This window comes from Gymnodraco acuticeps, unplaced genomic scaffold (genome assembly GCF_902827175.1).
Source record: "Gymnodraco acuticeps unplaced genomic scaffold, fGymAcu1.1, whole genome shotgun sequence".
Taxonomy (NCBI): domain Eukaryota; kingdom Metazoa; phylum Chordata; class Actinopteri; order Perciformes; family Bathydraconidae; genus Gymnodraco; species Gymnodraco acuticeps.
Window position 1 is genome coordinate 33,399 of NW_022991312.1, and position 18,179 is coordinate 51,577.

The following is an 18,179-nucleotide window of genomic DNA, read 5'->3' on the forward strand; positions in this document are numbered from 1 at the left end:
CTTTTTGTTTGAACCTGTTCTTTTTGTTTACTGATAAGAGTAGGTGAGAAGCCTGTACTTTATTCCTTTTGGTTAGGCAAGTTTTAGAAAAATGTTATTGCTGCGCCTAGGTTCCCCTAGACCTGGGCCTAACATACATTTCTAATTAACCTAAAGGTAATTATAGCTGTACAAGTAAGTGTAGTATTTGTAGATATCTTGTGTTTAAATAAGCAGCAGTTTAATTCAGAAATGTGTCTATGAGGTTGATTTCTGTTTCTTCACGTACATCTGTCAAATAGCCATGTGACAAATTACAGAGAATATAAATGATGACAATTGATGACAAGCTCACGACTTGTTTTATATTTTGAAAGTAGCTCTCATCCTAAAAAAGGTTGGAGACCCCTGCATTAGAGCGTAAAAACTGTAACTATAAATATCTGAAATAAATATGTGTAATGAAACAAATACCAATAACTGTATTGTTTTGTTTTCTTATGCGCAATTACTTCATACTGTCTTTTTCGTCCTGCATTTATTGGGCCCCCCTCAGAAAATAACTGGCCCCAGCCTGGCCCCCCCAGTCAAATTGGTCTAGAACCGCCACTGCTTTAAAGGAACTTTCCTGAATGCACATTTTCCATAGATGATGGCATAACGCATGCTGCTTGAGTAGTAGTTTGGCTGGATGAGAGATTAAGCAAGTTATACATGTTCTGTGAGTAAAATTAGATTTCTGGCAAAACAGTCAATCATTATCCTGGTGATTATTTCGCAGATAAACCTATTAACCCCGCCCCTTTAAAAAAACCAAGATCCGGCTCCTTTCAAAAAGCCGTAATTCCCATCACTACGAACATCTTTTTATTTTATATTTTAATATCTGTTTTTCATTTGTTCATATATGTATTTTGAGACCTGACGTCACAGTGGGCGTGTCTCCCTGCAGCTCTGCGTCACGCGGCACAGGTGCCTTCTTTCTTCTCTGCAGGAGAAACGGTCATGGCTTCGGGTTTCTGTGAGGATTGCTCCAGACTTCTGGAAGAATTCAACTTCCATCTGAGGAAAGTCTGCAGAGAGTTTGAGCGGAAAAGAAAACCCATCTTCAGGGAGCTGTGTGAGTGCACGTGCTTCAGTGTCTCACCTGAGAGCAGTTACCTGAGGAGGAAGAGGAGGAAGAGGAGGAAGAGAAGTCTCTCTCTGAACGGTAAGAACACTTGTGGATTGTCTTTGTTCTGGACGACAAACACGCCTTTAGTGCTGCAATGTCCCCAAGAGCATTTCCTGTAGATACTTGATATTAGATCAGATATACTTTTTTAAATCAATCAATCAATCAATCAATGTTTATTTATATAGCCCAATATCACAAATGTTACATTTGTCTCAGTGGACTTTACAGTTTGTACAAAATATCAGTATGACAATACGACACCCTCTGTCCTCAGACCCTCTGTCCTTAGACCCTCACATCGTACAAGGAAAAACTTCCGGAGAAAACCCACAGTTTAAAGGGAAACATGGGAGAAACCTCAGGGAGAGCAACAGAGGAGGGATCCCTCTCCCAGGACGGACAGACGTGCAATAGATGCCGTGTGTAAATTGAAAAGATAATACATTTGCAACATAGGTAGTCCAAATGTTTGGAAATGCATGTGTGTATAATAGGAAGATGAATCCACGAGGATATCCATCCAGGACCTATGATCCAGGACCACAGCCACGACTCAAGATCCAGGGCTCGCGATCCAAATCTTGGGAACGTTTTCTTTGTTATAGCATGGAAACAGGCATTGCACACTAAATACACACATATACAGAAAGATATCTATATCTATGGGGTATTTATGTAGAAATGCACAATGTAAAAATATACAAAAGTCAGAAAACACTATCGAACATACTAAAATCCAGCTTTGATAACACTTTAATGATCAATCATTATAACACAAATAATATATCTAATATTCTGAAATGGACCAATCTGCACAATGACTACTTTTACTGTCGCTACTTTCACTATATTTTGATGATAATACTTTTCTGGTTGAGGAACATTTTGAATGCAGGACTTTTACTGTAACCGAGTATTCCCTACAGTACACTCTGGTACTTCTACTTTTACTCAAGAACAAGATCTGAGTTCTTCTACTTTTACTCAAGTACTAGATCTGAGTACTTCTACTTTTACTCAAGTACTAGATCTGAGTACTTCTACTTTTACTCAAGTACTAGATCTGAGTACTTCTACTTTTACTCAAGTACAAGATCTGAGTACTTCTACTTTTACTCAAGTACACGGTCTGAGTACTTCTACTTTTACTCAAGTACTAGATCTGAGTACTTCTACTTTTACTCAAGTACTAGATCTGAGTACTTCTACTTTTACTCAAGTACTAGATCTGAGTACTTCTACTTTTACTCAAGTACTAGATCTGAGTACTTCTACTTTTACTCAAGTACTAGATCTGAGTACTTCTACTTTTACTCAAGTACTAGATCTGAGTACTTCTACTTTTACTCAAGAACAAGTTCTGAGTACTTCTACTTTTACTCAAGTACTAGATCTGAGTACTTCTACTTTTACTCAAGTACCAGATCTGAGTACTTCTACTTGTACTCAAGTACTAGATCTGAGTACTTCTACTTTTACTCAAGTACTAGATCTGAGTACTTCTACTTTTACTCAAGTACTAGATCTGAGTACTTGTCCCTCCTCTCTTCCTACAGATGAGGAACTTCAGCTCCATGAAGAGGAAAGTCTTCAGACTCTGAGCCGACTCTCAGCTTCAGAGGACATTGAGCTGCAGAAGACAGCGGCCATGTTTTATCTACAGCTCAGTCATCACTGTGAGTAAAGAATCCAAACAGATTTGTATGTTGCTTCACTATCTTCTTCTTTATAGCAATGGTTTACAGATAAGTGGAGCAGGTAATCAACTGTAATTTTCTTTCTAGGGTTGGCAGATAATTCTCTGCATGTGTGGCTTAAGTGCCGTTATTCACAGCACTACTATCCCAAAGCGCTGCTTCTTCACCCACAATAACCAGTGTTTCCTGCTCTGTGTGTTTCAGTGAACTCTCCTCTCCCAGACGCATTGTTGGAGCCGGTCATGAACTTACTGCTATCATCTGACCTGGATGTTCAGAAGACCATCTCTCTGTCTTTAGTCAATCTGTTAGTGAAGAACAACGGTGAGAGATACGAAATCACAAGGTGTTTTAAAAAGTCCTCTCTACTTGAAAGAGTCCTCTCCTGCTGATGTTCAGTGTATATCAGTATGTAGTGTCTCTACTTTAAAGAGTCCTCTCCTGCTGATGTTCAGTGTATATCAGTATGTAGTGTCTCTACTTTAAAGAGTCCTCTCCTGCTGATGTTCAGGTGTATATCAGTATGTAGTGTCTCTACTTAAAGAGTCCTCTCCTGCTGATGTTCAGGTGTATATCAGTATGTAGTGTCTCTACTTTAAAGAGTCCTCTCCTGCTGATGTTCAGGTGTATAAGTATGTAGTGTCTCTACTTTAAAGAGTCCTCTCCTGCTGATGTTCAGGTGTATATCAGTAGTAGTGTCTCTACTTTAAAGAGTCCTCTCCTGCTGATGTTCAGGTGTATATCAGTATGTAGTGTCTCTACTTTAAAGAGTCCTCTTCCTTGCTGATGTTCAGGGTATATCAGTATGTAGTGTCTGCTATCGTTTTAAAGAGTCCTCTCTGCTGATGTTCAGGATGTATATCAGTATACAGTGTCTCTACTTACAGTGAGTCACTCTCCTGCTGGTTTCAGGTGTATATCACCCCCCCCCCTGTATGCTACAGTGTCTCTACTTGAAAGAGTCATCTCCTGATTGATTGTTCAGAGTATATCAGTAGGTACAGTGTCTCTACTTTAAAGAGTCCTCTCCTGCTGATGTTCAGGTGGATATATCAGTATGTAGTTAGTTTTCTACTTTAAAGAGTCCATCTCCTGTGATGTTTCAGGCTGTATATACAGTATGTAGTGTCTCTACTTTAAAGAAGTCCTCTCCTGCTGATGTTCAGTGTGTATATCAGTATGCCTAGTGTCTCTACTTTAAAGAGTCCTCTCCATGCTGATGTTCAGGATGTATATCAGTATGTAGTGTCTCTACTTTAAAGAGTCCTCTCCTGCTGATGTTCAGGTGTATATCAGTATGTAGTGTCTCTACTTAAAGAGTCCTCTCCTGCTGATGTTCAGGTGTATATCAGTATGTAGTGTCTCTACTTTAAAGAGTCCTCTCCTGCTGATGTTCAGGTGTATATCAGTATGTAGTGTCTCTACTTTAAAGAGTCCTCTCCTGCTGATGTTCAGGTGTATATCAGTATGTAGTGTCTCTACTTTAAAGAGTCCTCTCCTGCTGATGTTCAGGTGTATATCAGTATGTAGTGTCTCTACTTTAAAGAGTCCTCTCCTGCTGATGTTCAGGTGTATATCAGTATGTAGTGTCTCTACTTTAAAGAGTCCTCTCCTGCTGATGTTCAGGTGTATATCAGTATGTAGTGTCCTCTACTTTAAAGAGTCCTCTCCTGCTGATGTTCAGGTGTATATCAGTATGTAGTGTCTCTACTTTAAAGAGTCCTCTCCTGCTGATGTTCAGGTGTATATCAGTATGTAGTGTCTCTACTTTAAAGAGTCCTCTCCTGCTGATGTTCAGGTGTATATCAGTATGTAGTGTCTCTACTTTAAAGAGTCCTCTCCTGCTGATGTTCAGGTGTATATCAGTATGTAGTGTCTCTACTTTAAAGAGTCCTCTCCTGCTGATGTTCAGGTGTATATCAGTATGTAGTGTCTCTACTTTAAAGAGTCCTCTCCTGCTGATGTTCAGGTGTATATCAGTATGTAGTGTCTCTACTTTAAAGAGTCCTCTCCTGCTGATGTTCAGGTGTATATCAGTATGTAGTGTCTCTACTTTAAAGAGTCCTCTCCTGCTGATGTTCAGGTGTATATCAGTATGTAGTGTCTCTACTTTAAAGAGTCCTCTCCTGCTGATGTTCAGGTGTATATCAGTATGTAGTGTCTCTACTTTAAAGAGTCCTCTCCTGCTGATGTTCAGGTGTATATCAGTATGTAGTGTCTCTACTTTAAAGAGTCCTCTCCTGCTGATGTTCAGGTGTATATCAGTATGTAGTGTCTCTACTTTAAAGAGTCCTCTCCTGCTGATGTTCAGGTGTATATCAGTATGTAGTGTCTCTACTTTAAAGAGTCCTCTCCTGCTGATGTTCAGGTGTATATCAGTATGTAGTGTCTCTACTTTAAAGAGTCCTCTCCTGCTGATGTTCAGGTGTATATCAGTATGTAGTGTCTCTACTTTAAAGAGTCCTCTCCTGCTGATGTTCAGGTGTATATCAGTATGTAGTGTCTCTACTTTAAAGAGTCCTCTCCTGCTGATGTTCAGGTGTATATCAGTATGTAGTGTCTCTACTTTAAAGAGTCCTCTCCTGCTGATGTTCAGGTGTATATCAGTATGTAGTGTCTCTACTTTAAAGAGTCCTCTCCTGCTGATGTTCAGGTGTATATCAGCTATGTAGTGTCTCTACTTTAAAGAGTCCTCTCCTGCTGATGTTCAGGTGTATATCAGTATGTAGTGTCTCTACTTTAAAGAGTCCTCTCCTGCTGATGTTCAGGTGTATATCAGTATGTAGTGTCTCTACTTTAAAGAGTCCTCTCCTGCTGATGTATCAGTATGTAGTGTCTCTACTTTAAGAGTCCTCTCCTGCTGATGTAGTTATCAGTAGTGTCTCTACTTTAAAGAGTCCTCTCCTGCTGATGTTCAGGTGTATATCAGTATGTAGTGTCTCTACTTTAAAGAGTCCTCTCCTGCTGATGTTCAGGTGTATATCAGTATGTAGTGTCTCTACTTTAAAGAGTCCTCTCCTGCTGATGTTCAGGTGTATATCAGTATGTAGTGTCTCTACTTTAAAGAGTCCTCTCCTGCTGATGTTCAGGTGTATATCAGTATGTAGTGTCTCTACTTTAAAGAGTCCTCTCCTGCTGATGTTCAGGTGTATATCAGTATGTAGTGTCTCTACTTTAAAGAGTCCTCTCCTGCTGATGTTCAGGTGTATATCAGTATGTAGTGTCTCTACTTTAAAGAGTCCTCTCCTGCTGATGTTCAGGTGTATATCAGTATGTAGTGTCTCTACTTTAAAGAGTCCTCTCCTGCTGATGTTCAGGTGTATATCAGTATGTAGTGTCTCTACTTTAAAGAGTCCTCTCCTGCTGATGTTCAGGTGTATATCAGTATGTAGTGTCTCTACTTTAAAGAGTCCTCTCCTGCTGATGTTCAGGTGTATATCAGTATGTAGTGTCTCTACTTTAAAGAGTCCTCTCCTGCTGATGTTCAGGTGTATATCAGTATGTAGTGTCTCTACTTTAAAGAGTCCTCTCCTGCTGATGTTCAGGTGTATATCAGTATGTAGTGTCTCTACTTTAAAGAGTCCTCTCCTGCTGATGTTCAGGTGTATATCAGTATGTAGTGTCTCTACTTTAAAGAGTCCTCTCCTGCTGATGTTCAGGTGTATATCAGTATGTAGTGTCTCTACTTTAAAGAGTCCTCTCCTGCTGATGTTTCAGGTGTATATCAGTATGTAGTGTCTCTACTTTAAAGAGTCCTCTCCTGCTGATGTTCAGGTGTATATCAGTATGTAGTGTCTCTACTTTAAGAGTCCTCTCCTGCTGATGTTCAGGTGTATATCAGTATGTAGTGTCTCTACTTTAAAGAGTCCTCTCCTGCTGATGTTCAGGTGTATATCAGTATGTAGTGTCTCTACTTTAAAGAGTCCTCTCCTGCTGATGTTCAGGTGTATATCAGTATGTAGTGTCTCTACTTTAAAGAGTCCTCTCCTGCTGATGTTCAGGTGTATATCAGTATGTAGTGTCTCTACTTTAAAGAGTCCTCTCCTGCTGATGTTCAGGTGTATATCAGTATGTAGTGTCTCTACTTTAAAGAGTCCTCTCCTGCTGATGTTCAGGTGTATATCAGTATGTAGTGTCTCTACTTTAAAGAGTCCTCTCTGCTGATGTTCAGGTGTATATCAGTATGTAGTGTCTCTACTTTAAGAGTCCTCTCCTGCTGATGTTCAGGTGTATATCAGTACTGTAGTGTCTCTACTTTAAAGAGTCCTCTCCTGCTGATGTTCAGGTGTATATCAGTATGTAGTGTCTCTACTTTAAAGAGTCCTCTCCTGCTGATGTTCAGGTGTATATCAGTATGTAGTGTCTCTACTTTAAAGAGTCCTCTCCTGCTGATGTTCAGGTGTATATCAGTATGTAGTGTCTCTACTTTAAAGAGTCCTCTCCTGCTGATGTTCAGGTGTATATCAGTATGTAGTGTCTCTACTTTAAAGAGTCCTCTCCTGCTGATGTTCAGGTGTATATCAGTATGTAGTGTCTCTACTTTAAAGAGTCCTCTCCTGCTGATGTTCAGGTGTATATCAGTATGTAGTGTCTCTACTTTAAAGAGTCCTCTCCTGCTGATGTTCAGGTGTATATCAGTATGTAGTGTCTCTACTTTAAAGAGTCCTCTCCTGCTGATGTTCAGGTGTATATCAGTATGTAGTGTCTCTACTTTAAAGAGTCCTCTCCTGCTGATGTTCAGGTGTATATCAGTATGTAGTGTCTCTACTTTAAAGAGTCCTCTCCTGCTGATGTTCAGGTGTATATCAGTATGTAGTGTCTCTACTTTAAAGAGTCCTCTCCTGCTGATGTTCAGGTGTATATCAGTATGTAGTGTCTCTACTTTAAAGAGTCCTCTCCTGCTGATGTTCAGGTGTATATCAGTATGTAGTGTCTCTACTTTAAAGAGTCCTCTCCTGCTGATGTTCAGGTGTATATCAGTATGTAGTGTCTCTACTTTAAAGAGTCCTCTCCTGCTGATGTTCAGGTGTATATCAGTATGTAGTGTCTCTACTTTAAAGAGTCCTCTCCTGCTGATGTTCAGGTGTATATCAGTATGTAGTGTCTCTACTTTAAAGAGTCCTCTCCTGCTGATGTTCAGGTGTATATCAGTATGTAGTGTCTCTACTTTAAAGAGTCCTCTCCTGCTGATGTTCAGGTGTATATCAGTATGTAGTGTCTCTACTTTAAAGAGTCCTCTCCTGCTGATGTTCAGGTGTATATCAGTATGTAGTGTCTCTACTTTAAAGAGTCCTCTCCTGCTGATGTTCAGGTGTATATCAGTATGTAGTGTCTCTACTTTAAAGAGTCCTCTCCTGCTGATGTTCAGGTGTATATCAGTATGTAGTGTCTCTACTTTAAAGAGTCCTCTCCTGCTGATGTTCAGGTGTATATCAGTATGTAGTGTCTCTACTTTAAAGAGTCCTCTCCTGCTGATGTTCAGGTGTATATCAGTATGTAGTGTCTCTACTTTAAAGAGTCCTCTCCTGCTGATGTTCAGGTGTATATCAGTATGTAGTGTCTCTACTTTAAAGAGTCCTCTCCTGCTGATGTTCAGGTGTATATCAGTATGTAGTGTCTCTACTTTAAAGAGTCCTCTCCTGCTGATGTTCAGGTGTATATCAGTATGTAGTGTCTCTACTTTAAAGAGTCCTCTCCTGCTGATGTTCAGGTGTATATCAGTATGTAGTGTCTCTACTTTAAAGAGTCCTCTCCTGCTGATGTTCAGGTGTATATCAGTATGTAGTGTCTCTACTTTAAAGAGTCCTCTCCTGCTGATGTTCAGGTGTATATCAGTATGTAGTGTCTCTACTTTAAAGAGTCCTCTCCTGCTGATGTTCAGGTGTATATCAGTATGTAGTGTCTCTACTTTAAAGAGTCCTCTCCTGCTGATGTTCAGGTGTATATCAGTATGTAGTGTCTCTACTTTAAAGAGTCCTCTCCTGCTGATGTTCAGGTGTATATCAGTATGTAGTGTCTCTACTTTAAAGAGTCCTCTCCTGCTGATGTTCAGGTTGTATATCAGTATGTAGTGTCTCTACTTTAAAGAGTCCTCTCCTGCTGATGTTCAGGTGTATGTCAGTATGTAGTGTCTCTACTTTAAAGAGTCCTCTCCTGCTGATGTTCAGGTGTATATCAGTATGTAGTGTCTCTACCGTGACATGTCTGTCTCTGATTGGTTAGCTGGCTGGCTCTGTTGTTATTGGTCAACATCTTAGAGATGTCCCCCTCATGGAATCATGTTTTTAATATTGCTGTTTTAAATCTAATTGTTTTTCCACAATCACATCTTAAATCGACCCGATGAATAGGGTCATAATAACCGTGCACTAACTCTGGTGTCAGTGTGCAGAGCCTCTGTGGTTGAGATGGGGATGCTGGTTCCGCTCCTGGATCTGATCCGGTCCGGAGACTCCAGCGCTCAGAGCCACTCCTGCGCCTGCGTCGTCCTCCTCGCCTCCTCAGGTGGGTGCAGAAGGATTTAAGGTCTTTTAAATGGTTTAATAATTATTATTCTCTCGGTGTCTGGCTGTTACATATTGTACAGATATCTTTATTGTGGGAAGCAGTATTTCAATCTCTCTGTCTGTACACACAAACTGAAAGATTGACAATAAAGTTCACTTTGACTTTTGAAAGTTTCACATGTTTTTTGGTGCAGAGTCGAACAGAGAGGCTGTAATGTTGGAGGGAGTGAAGCCTCTGCTGGCTTTAGCCAAATCCTACGACTCTAAAGAGCAGCAGGTGGCCTCCTGGGCTCTGCTGCACCTCACACACTCAGGTGGGTCACTTCCTTTAAAGGTCCCCTATTATACTGTTTTTCATCAATATATTATAGGTCTCAGATATATACAGAGCCTGTCTCTGATTGGCTGAAACACCAAACAGATCATTGTAGCATTACCCATAATCCCCTCTGTTTCAGCCCTGTTTCAAAAGTGCTGATTCTCTGTCTGTTACTTCAGATGAAAATAAGGAGCCCCTCCCCACGCCCCTCTGAGAGACATTTGGTTACAAAGAACTCAATGGAGCTCTAGGAGGAGATTCAGGTTATAAGGGGGGGGGGGGGGTTACCTTGGTGCTGATTGGCTAATGGTTACACAAGACCAAACATCGTTATGACATCACAAAGTGGCCAAAATCTGATCAGCTCATTTTCAGACAGGTTTTTATAGAAATGGATCAAAAAGAGAGAGAATCTTTGTTCCTGAAACTTTTCAGAGTCTCTTCCACAGAGGGGACACATGTTGATGTAGAAGAGACATGAAGAAGAGGGGACATATGTTGATGTAGAAGAGACATGATAGAAGAGACATGAAGAAGAGGGGACACATGTTGATGTAGAAGAGACATGAAGAAGAGGGGACACATGTTGATGTAGAAGAGACATGAAGAAGAGGGGACACATGTTGATGTAGAGACATGAAGAAGAGGGGACACATGTTGATGTAGAAGAGACATGAAGAAGAGGGGACACATGTTGATGTAGAAGAGACATGAAGAAGAGGGGACACATGTTGATGTAGAAGAGACATGAAGAAGAGGGGACACATGTTGATGTAGAAGAGACATGAAGAAGAGGGGACACATGTTGATGTAGAAGAGACATGAAGAAGAGGGGACACATGTTGATGTAGAAGAGACATGAAGAAGAGGGGACACATGTTGATGTAGAAGAGACATGAAGAAGAGGGGACACATGTTGATGTAGAAGAGACATGAAGAAGAGGGGACACATGTTGATGTAGAAGAGACATGAAGAAGAGGGGACACATGTTGATGTAGAAGAGACATGAAGAAGAGGGGACACATGTTGATGTAGAAGAGACATGAAGAAGAGGGGACACATGTTGATGTAGAAGAGACATGAAGAAGAGGGGACACATGTTGATGTAGAAGAGACATGAAGAAGAGGGGACACATGTTGATGTAGAGAGACATGAAGAAGAGGGGACACGTGTTGATGTAGAAGAGACATGAAGAAGAGGGGACACATGTTGATGTAGAAGAGACATGAAGAAGAGGGGACACATGTTGATGTAGAAGAGACATGAAGAAGAGGGGACACATGTTGATGTAGAAGAGACATGAAGAAGAGGGGACACATGTTGATGTAGAAGAGACATGAAGAAGAGGGGACATGTTGATGTAGAAGAGACATGAAGAAGAGGGGACACATGTTGATGTAGAAGAGACATGAAGAAGAGGGGACACATGTTGATGTAGAGGAGACATGAAGAAGAGGGGACACATGTTGATGTAGAAGAGACATGAAGAAGAGGGGACACATGTTGATGTAGAAGAGACATGAAGAAGAGGGGACACATGTTGATGTAGAAGAGACATGAAGAAGAGGGGACACATGTTGATGTAGAAGAGACATGAAGAAGAGGGGACACATGTTGATGTAGAAGAGACATGAAGAAGAGGGACACATGTTGATGTAGAAGAGACATGAAGAAGAGGGGACACATGTTGATGTAGAAGAGACATGAAGAAGAGGGGACACATGTTGATGTAGAAGAGACATGAAGAAGAGGGGACACATGTTGATGTAGAAGAGACATGAAGAAGAGGGACACATGTTGATGTAGAAGAGACATGAAGAAGAGGGGACACATGTTGATGTGGAAGAGACATGAAGAAGAGGGGACACATGTTGATGTAGAAGAGACATGAAGAAGAGGGGACACATGTTGATGTGTAGAAGAGACATGAAGAAGAGGGGACACATGTTGATGTAGAAGAGACATGAAGAAGAGGGGACACATGTTGATGTAGAAGAGACATGAAGAAGAGGGGACACATGTTGATGTAGAAGAGACATGAAGAAGAGGGGACACATGTTGATGTAGAAGAGACATGAAGAAGAGGGACACATGTTGATGTAGAAGAGACATGAAGAAGAGGGGACACATGTTGATGTAGAAGAGACATGAAGAAGAGGGGACACATGTTGATGTAGAAGAGACATGAAGAAGAGGGGACACATGTTGATGTAGAAGAGACATGAAGAAGAGGGGACACATGTTGATGTAGAAGAGACATGAAGAAGAGGGGACACATGTTGATGTAGAAGAGACATGAAGAAGAGGGGGACATGTTGATGTAGAAGAGACATGAAGAAGAGGGGACACATGTTGATGTAGAAGAGACATGAAGAAGAGGGGACACATGTTGATGTAGAAGAGACATGAAGAAGAGGGGACACATGTTGATGTAGAAGAGACATGAAGAAGAGGGGACACATGTTGATGTAGAAGAGACATGAAGAAGAGGGGACACATGTTGATGTAGAAGAGACATGAAGAAAGAGGGGACACATGTTGATGTAGAAGAGACATGAAGAAGAGGGGACACATGTTGATGTAGAAGAGACATGAAGAAGAGGGGACACATGTTGATGTAGAAGAGACATGAAGAAGAGGGGACACATGTTGATGTAGAAGAGACATGAAGAAGAGGGGACACATGTTGATGTAGAAGAGACATGAAGAAGAGGGGACACATGTTGATGTAGAAGAGACATGAAGAAGAGGGGACACATGTTGATGTAGAAGAGAGACATGAAGAAGAGGGGACACATGTTGATGTAGAAGAGACATGAAGAAGAGGGACACATGTTGATGTAGAAGAGACATGAAGAAGAGGGGACACATGTTGATGTAGAAGAGACATGAAGAAGAGGGACACATGTTGATGTAGAAGAGACATGAAGAAGAGGGGACACATGTTGATGTAGAAGAGACATGAAGAGAGGGACACATGTTGATGTAGAAGAGACATGAAGAAGAGGGACACATGTTGATGTAGAAGAGACATGAAGAAGAGGGGACACATGTTGATGTAGAAGAGACATGAAGAAGAAGGGGACACATGTTGATGTAGAAGAGACATGAAGAAGAGGGGACACATGTTTGATGTAAAGAGACATGAAGAAGAGGGGACACATGTTGATGAAAAGAGACATGAAGAGAGGGACACATGTTGATGTAGAAGAGACATGAAGAAGAGGGACACGTGTTGATGTAGAAGAGACATGAAGAAGAGGGGACACTGTTGATGTAAGAGAGACATGAGAAGAGGGACACATGTTGATGTAGAAGAGACATGAAGAAGAGGGGACACATGTTGATGTAGAGAGACATGAAGAAGAGGGGACACATGTTGATGTAGAAGAGACATGAAGAAGAGGGGACACATGTTGATGTGGAGACATGAGAAGAGGGGACACATGTTGATGTAGAAGAGACATGAAGAAGAGGGGACACATGTTGATGAAGAGCATGAAGAAGAGGGACACATGTTGAGGTAGAAGAGACATGAAGAAGAGTGAGACACATGTTGATGTAGAAGAGCCATGACAGAAGAGGGGACGGACAATGTTGATGTAAGAAGAGACATGAAGAAGAGGGGAGCACATGTTTGATGTAGAAGAGACATGAAGAAGAGGGGACACATGTGATGTAGAAGAGACATGAAGAAGAGGGGACACAAATGGAAGAGACATGAAGAAGAGGGGACACATGTTGATGTAGAAGAGACATGAAGGAAGAGGGGACACATGCTGATGAAGGACAGAGACATGAAGAGAAGAGGATTTTGCATATAGGTGTGACCTTTTAAATCCTCACAGATTTAACAAAAGCAGATGTGTTGTTCTGTTGTTGCTCCCTCTCTCTCTCTCTCCTCCAGATTGGTCCAGGAGGCTGCTGGTGATTCGGGGGGGTTCCCGGTTCTGGTTCTGCTGCTGCACGGGCTCAGACTCAGAGTCCAGTTCTACAGCTGCTCCGCCCTCTGCAACATCTCTTCTGCTCGGGAGCTCCACCGGAAGCTGCTGAGCATCGGGAGTCACTTCCTGTTGAAGTCCCTGCTGACGCTCGCCTCCTCCTCCGTGCAAAAGGTAACGTTGTAAAGCACCGCAAAATACACCCCCTTATAGGTTACCAGGGCCATGAGAACATCCGGTACAGGAGGGTGCTGCTGCTGTGAATAAGGCCGACTATGGAGTCCGATGAGCGGACTGTAAAGCACCGCAAAATACACCTCCTTCCTGATTACAATTGGCAAGTCTTATGTATATCTGTAAATGATATACTATCATATGTATATGCAGTATATTATAAGCCTATATTCCTGCTACTGCAACATTTTTATAAATGGTGTTTTGTTGTTGTTTAGAACTCGATGCAGGCGTGCAGATGCCTTCAGACTCTCTCACAGAATGGTACATATGTTCCCATTACACTTTGCTGATGCCTTTATCCATTTAAATAACAATAAGTGCATGTAACCATGAAGATGCAAACTCAAAAAGTGTCTATACTAGATGTGAGAAAATGAATATAAATACATTTTTACCACTGAAGATAGTACTTGTGTATTTTTAACTAAAGTAACTTTTGTAATGTCCCATAATATGTGTATTTAGCGTGGACTGTGTGTTGTTGTGTGGAGGGTTTTTCCAGCAAGGCAAGTTTATTTATAAAGCACCTTTCAACACAAGGCAATTCAAAGCGCTCTCCCAAAAAAACAAAACAAGCTAATATAGAATAACACAGATATTAAATACATGGATACAAGTTACAGTGCAGTGTAAGATATGAATAGTTCAATGATAAGCAGCGTCAAAAAGAAAAGTCTTCATCCTTGATTTAAAAGTACTCAGTGTTTCAGCGGACCTGCAGGTTTCTGGGAGTTTGTTCCAGATATTTGGAGCATAATAACTGAACTCCTCCATGTTTGGTTCTGACTCTGGGGACAGAAAAGTGCACCGTACTTTAACAACAAACTCCTCCTAGGGATTTTATCCAATCGTCTTCAAATCTTGACAGTAGCATCTCAAGACCTGGCAGATGAAAAGTTAGTGGCGCCCATTTTGACTCTCGCCTCATGGCTATGTGATCCCTTTCCATGGAAGGTGATTATCTCCTAACGCCAGCTGACAGGCTCCAAACGGCCCAAACGTCACATGATGGTTCATGCTTCGGCCCCGAACAGCTCATCTCCAAATCTGAGGGGCCGAAACACGATATTGCTGTGACACCAATGGTGTCGACAGTCTTTACGTTTGGTGTCAATCATGATGAAGTCCAAGCTCTGTAACATGAATGGCATGTCCCCCCAAAGAGTTTATGGAGATCAGAAAACAGTCATAATTGTCTTTGATAAACTGTGTAGCCATAATAGAGGCACTCAGAGACTTAACGTCCCCTTTAAACCCACCGTATGTAATCCCACAGCCGTGACAGCATACAATAATGTACTGTATTATAAACACTTTGTAATCTAGAGCCTTGGCTATTAATCATAATATTATAATATCATATTTTCCAGTGTTCCCTAAGTGATCAACTTAAGTAGAAAATAAAAGTACTTAAGTTTTTCCATCTTATTCATCTTTATACTTTTCTAAATCACTTCATCTCACAGGTCAATATTTTACTTTTTACTCAGTTACGTTTTTCTTACAGCTTTAGTGACTTCTTTTAGATATACTGTACACTTTGTACTAACCCTAACCGTAACCCTATCATACCATAATTAGGTGATTTTAAATGTGAGTTTTCATTCACTTGTGTCCGTTAATGGGTTTAGAAATCTTCCTACTTCTCAAGATAAATAAACTATTTGTTAGTGAAACCCTGACAGCGATGATTTTTTACCAAAGTTTTGCAGATAATAATTACGCATTTCTATTTAAGTGAGGTTTTAAATGTTTGTGTTGTTGAATTAAAAGCACATCATATAAGGCATATATACATTTTCAGTTTTTATTTGACTCTATTGAGGTGAGTGGCACCATGTTTCAGTCAATACAATTACATGTTCCGCTCTTCACCTACACATTCTGAGTATTACAGTCCCAGAATATTTGACCAGCTTGTATGAACACATTTAAAAAATGTAAACATATATAATGGAATTGAATGTGTACAGTGAGACAAATATAAAAACACAATTTTATATTTCATACCATGGGTTGTTTTATTTATGAAAGTGTTGATTAAACATACAATGAATAAGTACTTTAGTAACCAAAATGTGATACAGTAAATCATGTATACTGTATATGTTTACACAGTGAGGCACACGCATACACAAATAGATTTGAATTTTTATTTTATTTTTAAATCAAATCTTTCTAATCCTAATTGTATCAGGAAAATTAGTTGCGGGCGAACCTGAGCTCCAGGAGAAAACCCAAAAGTGGAAGCGGGGTACGGTGGCCCTGAAGTGCAAGTCAAAACAACATTTCACAAAACACTTCAACATTTCACATTTTACGGAAAGGGTATTCCTTTAAGGAGAACACTTCTTGTTTGTGATTGGACAGAGCCAGCCAGAGAAGAACTGCTGTGATTGGTTGTTTTTGCTGCCAGTCAAGAAATGATGCTTCGTGATTGGTCAGCACCCGGCCGACAGCACCACGTACTTCCTGTTTGGTACTGTTCAGCTGTTTCTTCACAAATTGTAAACTGAGTTGGAAAGAATGGAAGAAGAGATGAACGAAGGATATACATACGATGTTATCCTCGACATGCTGTCAACCCATCACGACATCTACATGTCCCTTAGAACCAGGGGTGTAGTGCTGCCGGATCGCCGCTCCGGTTGTTAGCATCTGGTTAGCTAGCTATGCCAACGTACATAAGGAGTTGTTTCTACAACAAGGTGGAGGAGAGTCCTCTCCTGTCAGACTGAGAGGATCTTATAACTACAGCTCAGTAATAATAATAATAATAATACATTTGATTTATATAGCACACTTTAAACATAAAAGGATCAAATAAATAAAGTCAGTGAGGTGTCCTCAGTCCTAACTCTTTAAACCGCGCTTTCAGGGTTCTAAGCAGGGGTGTCGTGCTATTTTTATAATTGCAGGAGCGCACCTAGACCAACAAAACAGCAACATATGGACATAGGTTACTATATCAAAAGTGTGCAAATGTATTTAGAATCCTGTCCATGTGACCCTTTTGTTAGTGGGTGGTGGACCTCACATCCTCTAGGGGGGTCCGGGGGCATGCTCCCCCGGGAAGATGATTTTTTAAAAGTTGAAGTTAAATTCAATCTGGTGCACTTTGAGAGCAAAGTTAGGGACTAAATCTATGGATACATCTCTCAACAACACCCATGTGAAACAGTACTGTAACCAGAAGTACTTTTTCTTTAAGCATATCTTACTAATCACTCCCCTTTTAAACTGTATTTTAGTTTTACTGTCCTATAGAATGAGTTGGAATTATTTCATACCTATTTATTCTCTTATTTTTTATAATGATAATAAAAAGGTGTGCTTTGGAAATACTTGTTTACATAAATGGTGACCAAACCGTTTGAGACCCACTGAGATAGCTTAGACTAAGTTATCTATCTAAACACTCAGAGAGTCCTTTAGCTCACTGAGCTGTAGTTATAAGATCCTCTCAGTCTGACAGGAGAGGACTCTCCTCCACCTTGTTGTAGAAACAACTGCTTATGTACGTTAGCATAGCTAGCTAACCAGATGTTAACAACCGGTAAAGCGGTGCTCCGGCAGCTGTGACTACCTGATTTGCATCTCTGCCCGATTTGCATTGCGCAAGCGCAAGATGGTTCACCATATTGGACAGCTACATACGGCAACCCAAATAAGACATTTGTTTCGCGAAGCAGACATTTAAAAAAACAAAAACCCGACAACATTAATCTGAACGAGAGAGAGAGTTATTGTTATTACAACGTGACTTCACTATTATTTAACAAATACTTTTATTGGGTTGATTACATTCTTAGAATAAGTGAGAAATTGATTTATCTTCTGTTAGACAGTTATCATACTGAAGAAATATTTACTGTGAATGTATGCAAAAATGTTTGGCATTAATAATTTATATGTAATTACATTAACTATGAATGTTAACATTTTATTTCAAATTAAATACAATTACATAAAAGATTTTCCATTTAAAAAAAAAAAAAAGTTGATTCAAGAACACATCTCTGTTAGATCAGTAGTTTTCCTATATTACAATTATTGCTAAATTTTAAAAGTCTTTACCAGCTTTGGAATTATATATATATATCATTGAGATTAATGTTGTCAGGTTTTTTTAGTAATCTTTTTCTGCTTTGCCAAACGCCACTGTCAAGTGTCCTATTTGGGTTGCCGTATGTAGCTGTCCAATATGGCGGACCATCTCGCGCTTGCGCAATGCAAATCGGGCAAAGATGCAAATGGGGTAGTCACAAGCACTACACCCCTGGTTCTAAGGGACATGTAGATGTCGTGATGGGTTGACAGC

At 40.4% G+C, this 18,179-nt stretch overlaps 1 protein-coding gene across 1 annotated transcript in view; it reads left to right on the top strand.

Annotated features, from left to right (window-relative positions):
• The first annotated feature begins 905 nt into the window (after positions 1-905).
• The window catches only part of LOC117562441 (vacuolar protein 8-like), a 30,161-nt gene continuing 12,887 nt past the window's right edge, over positions 906-18,179 (top strand). The window contains 8 exon segments of the mRNA XM_034240269.1: positions 906-1,189; positions 2,713-2,832; positions 3,058-3,177; positions 9,238-9,357; positions 9,554-9,673; positions 13,588-13,605; positions 13,608-13,795; positions 14,074-14,119. Coding sequence (XP_034096160.1) covers positions 985-1,189; positions 2,713-2,832; positions 3,058-3,177; positions 9,238-9,357; positions 9,554-9,673; positions 13,588-13,605; positions 13,608-13,795; positions 14,074-14,119 — 937 coding nt within the window. The 5' untranslated portion in view covers positions 906-984.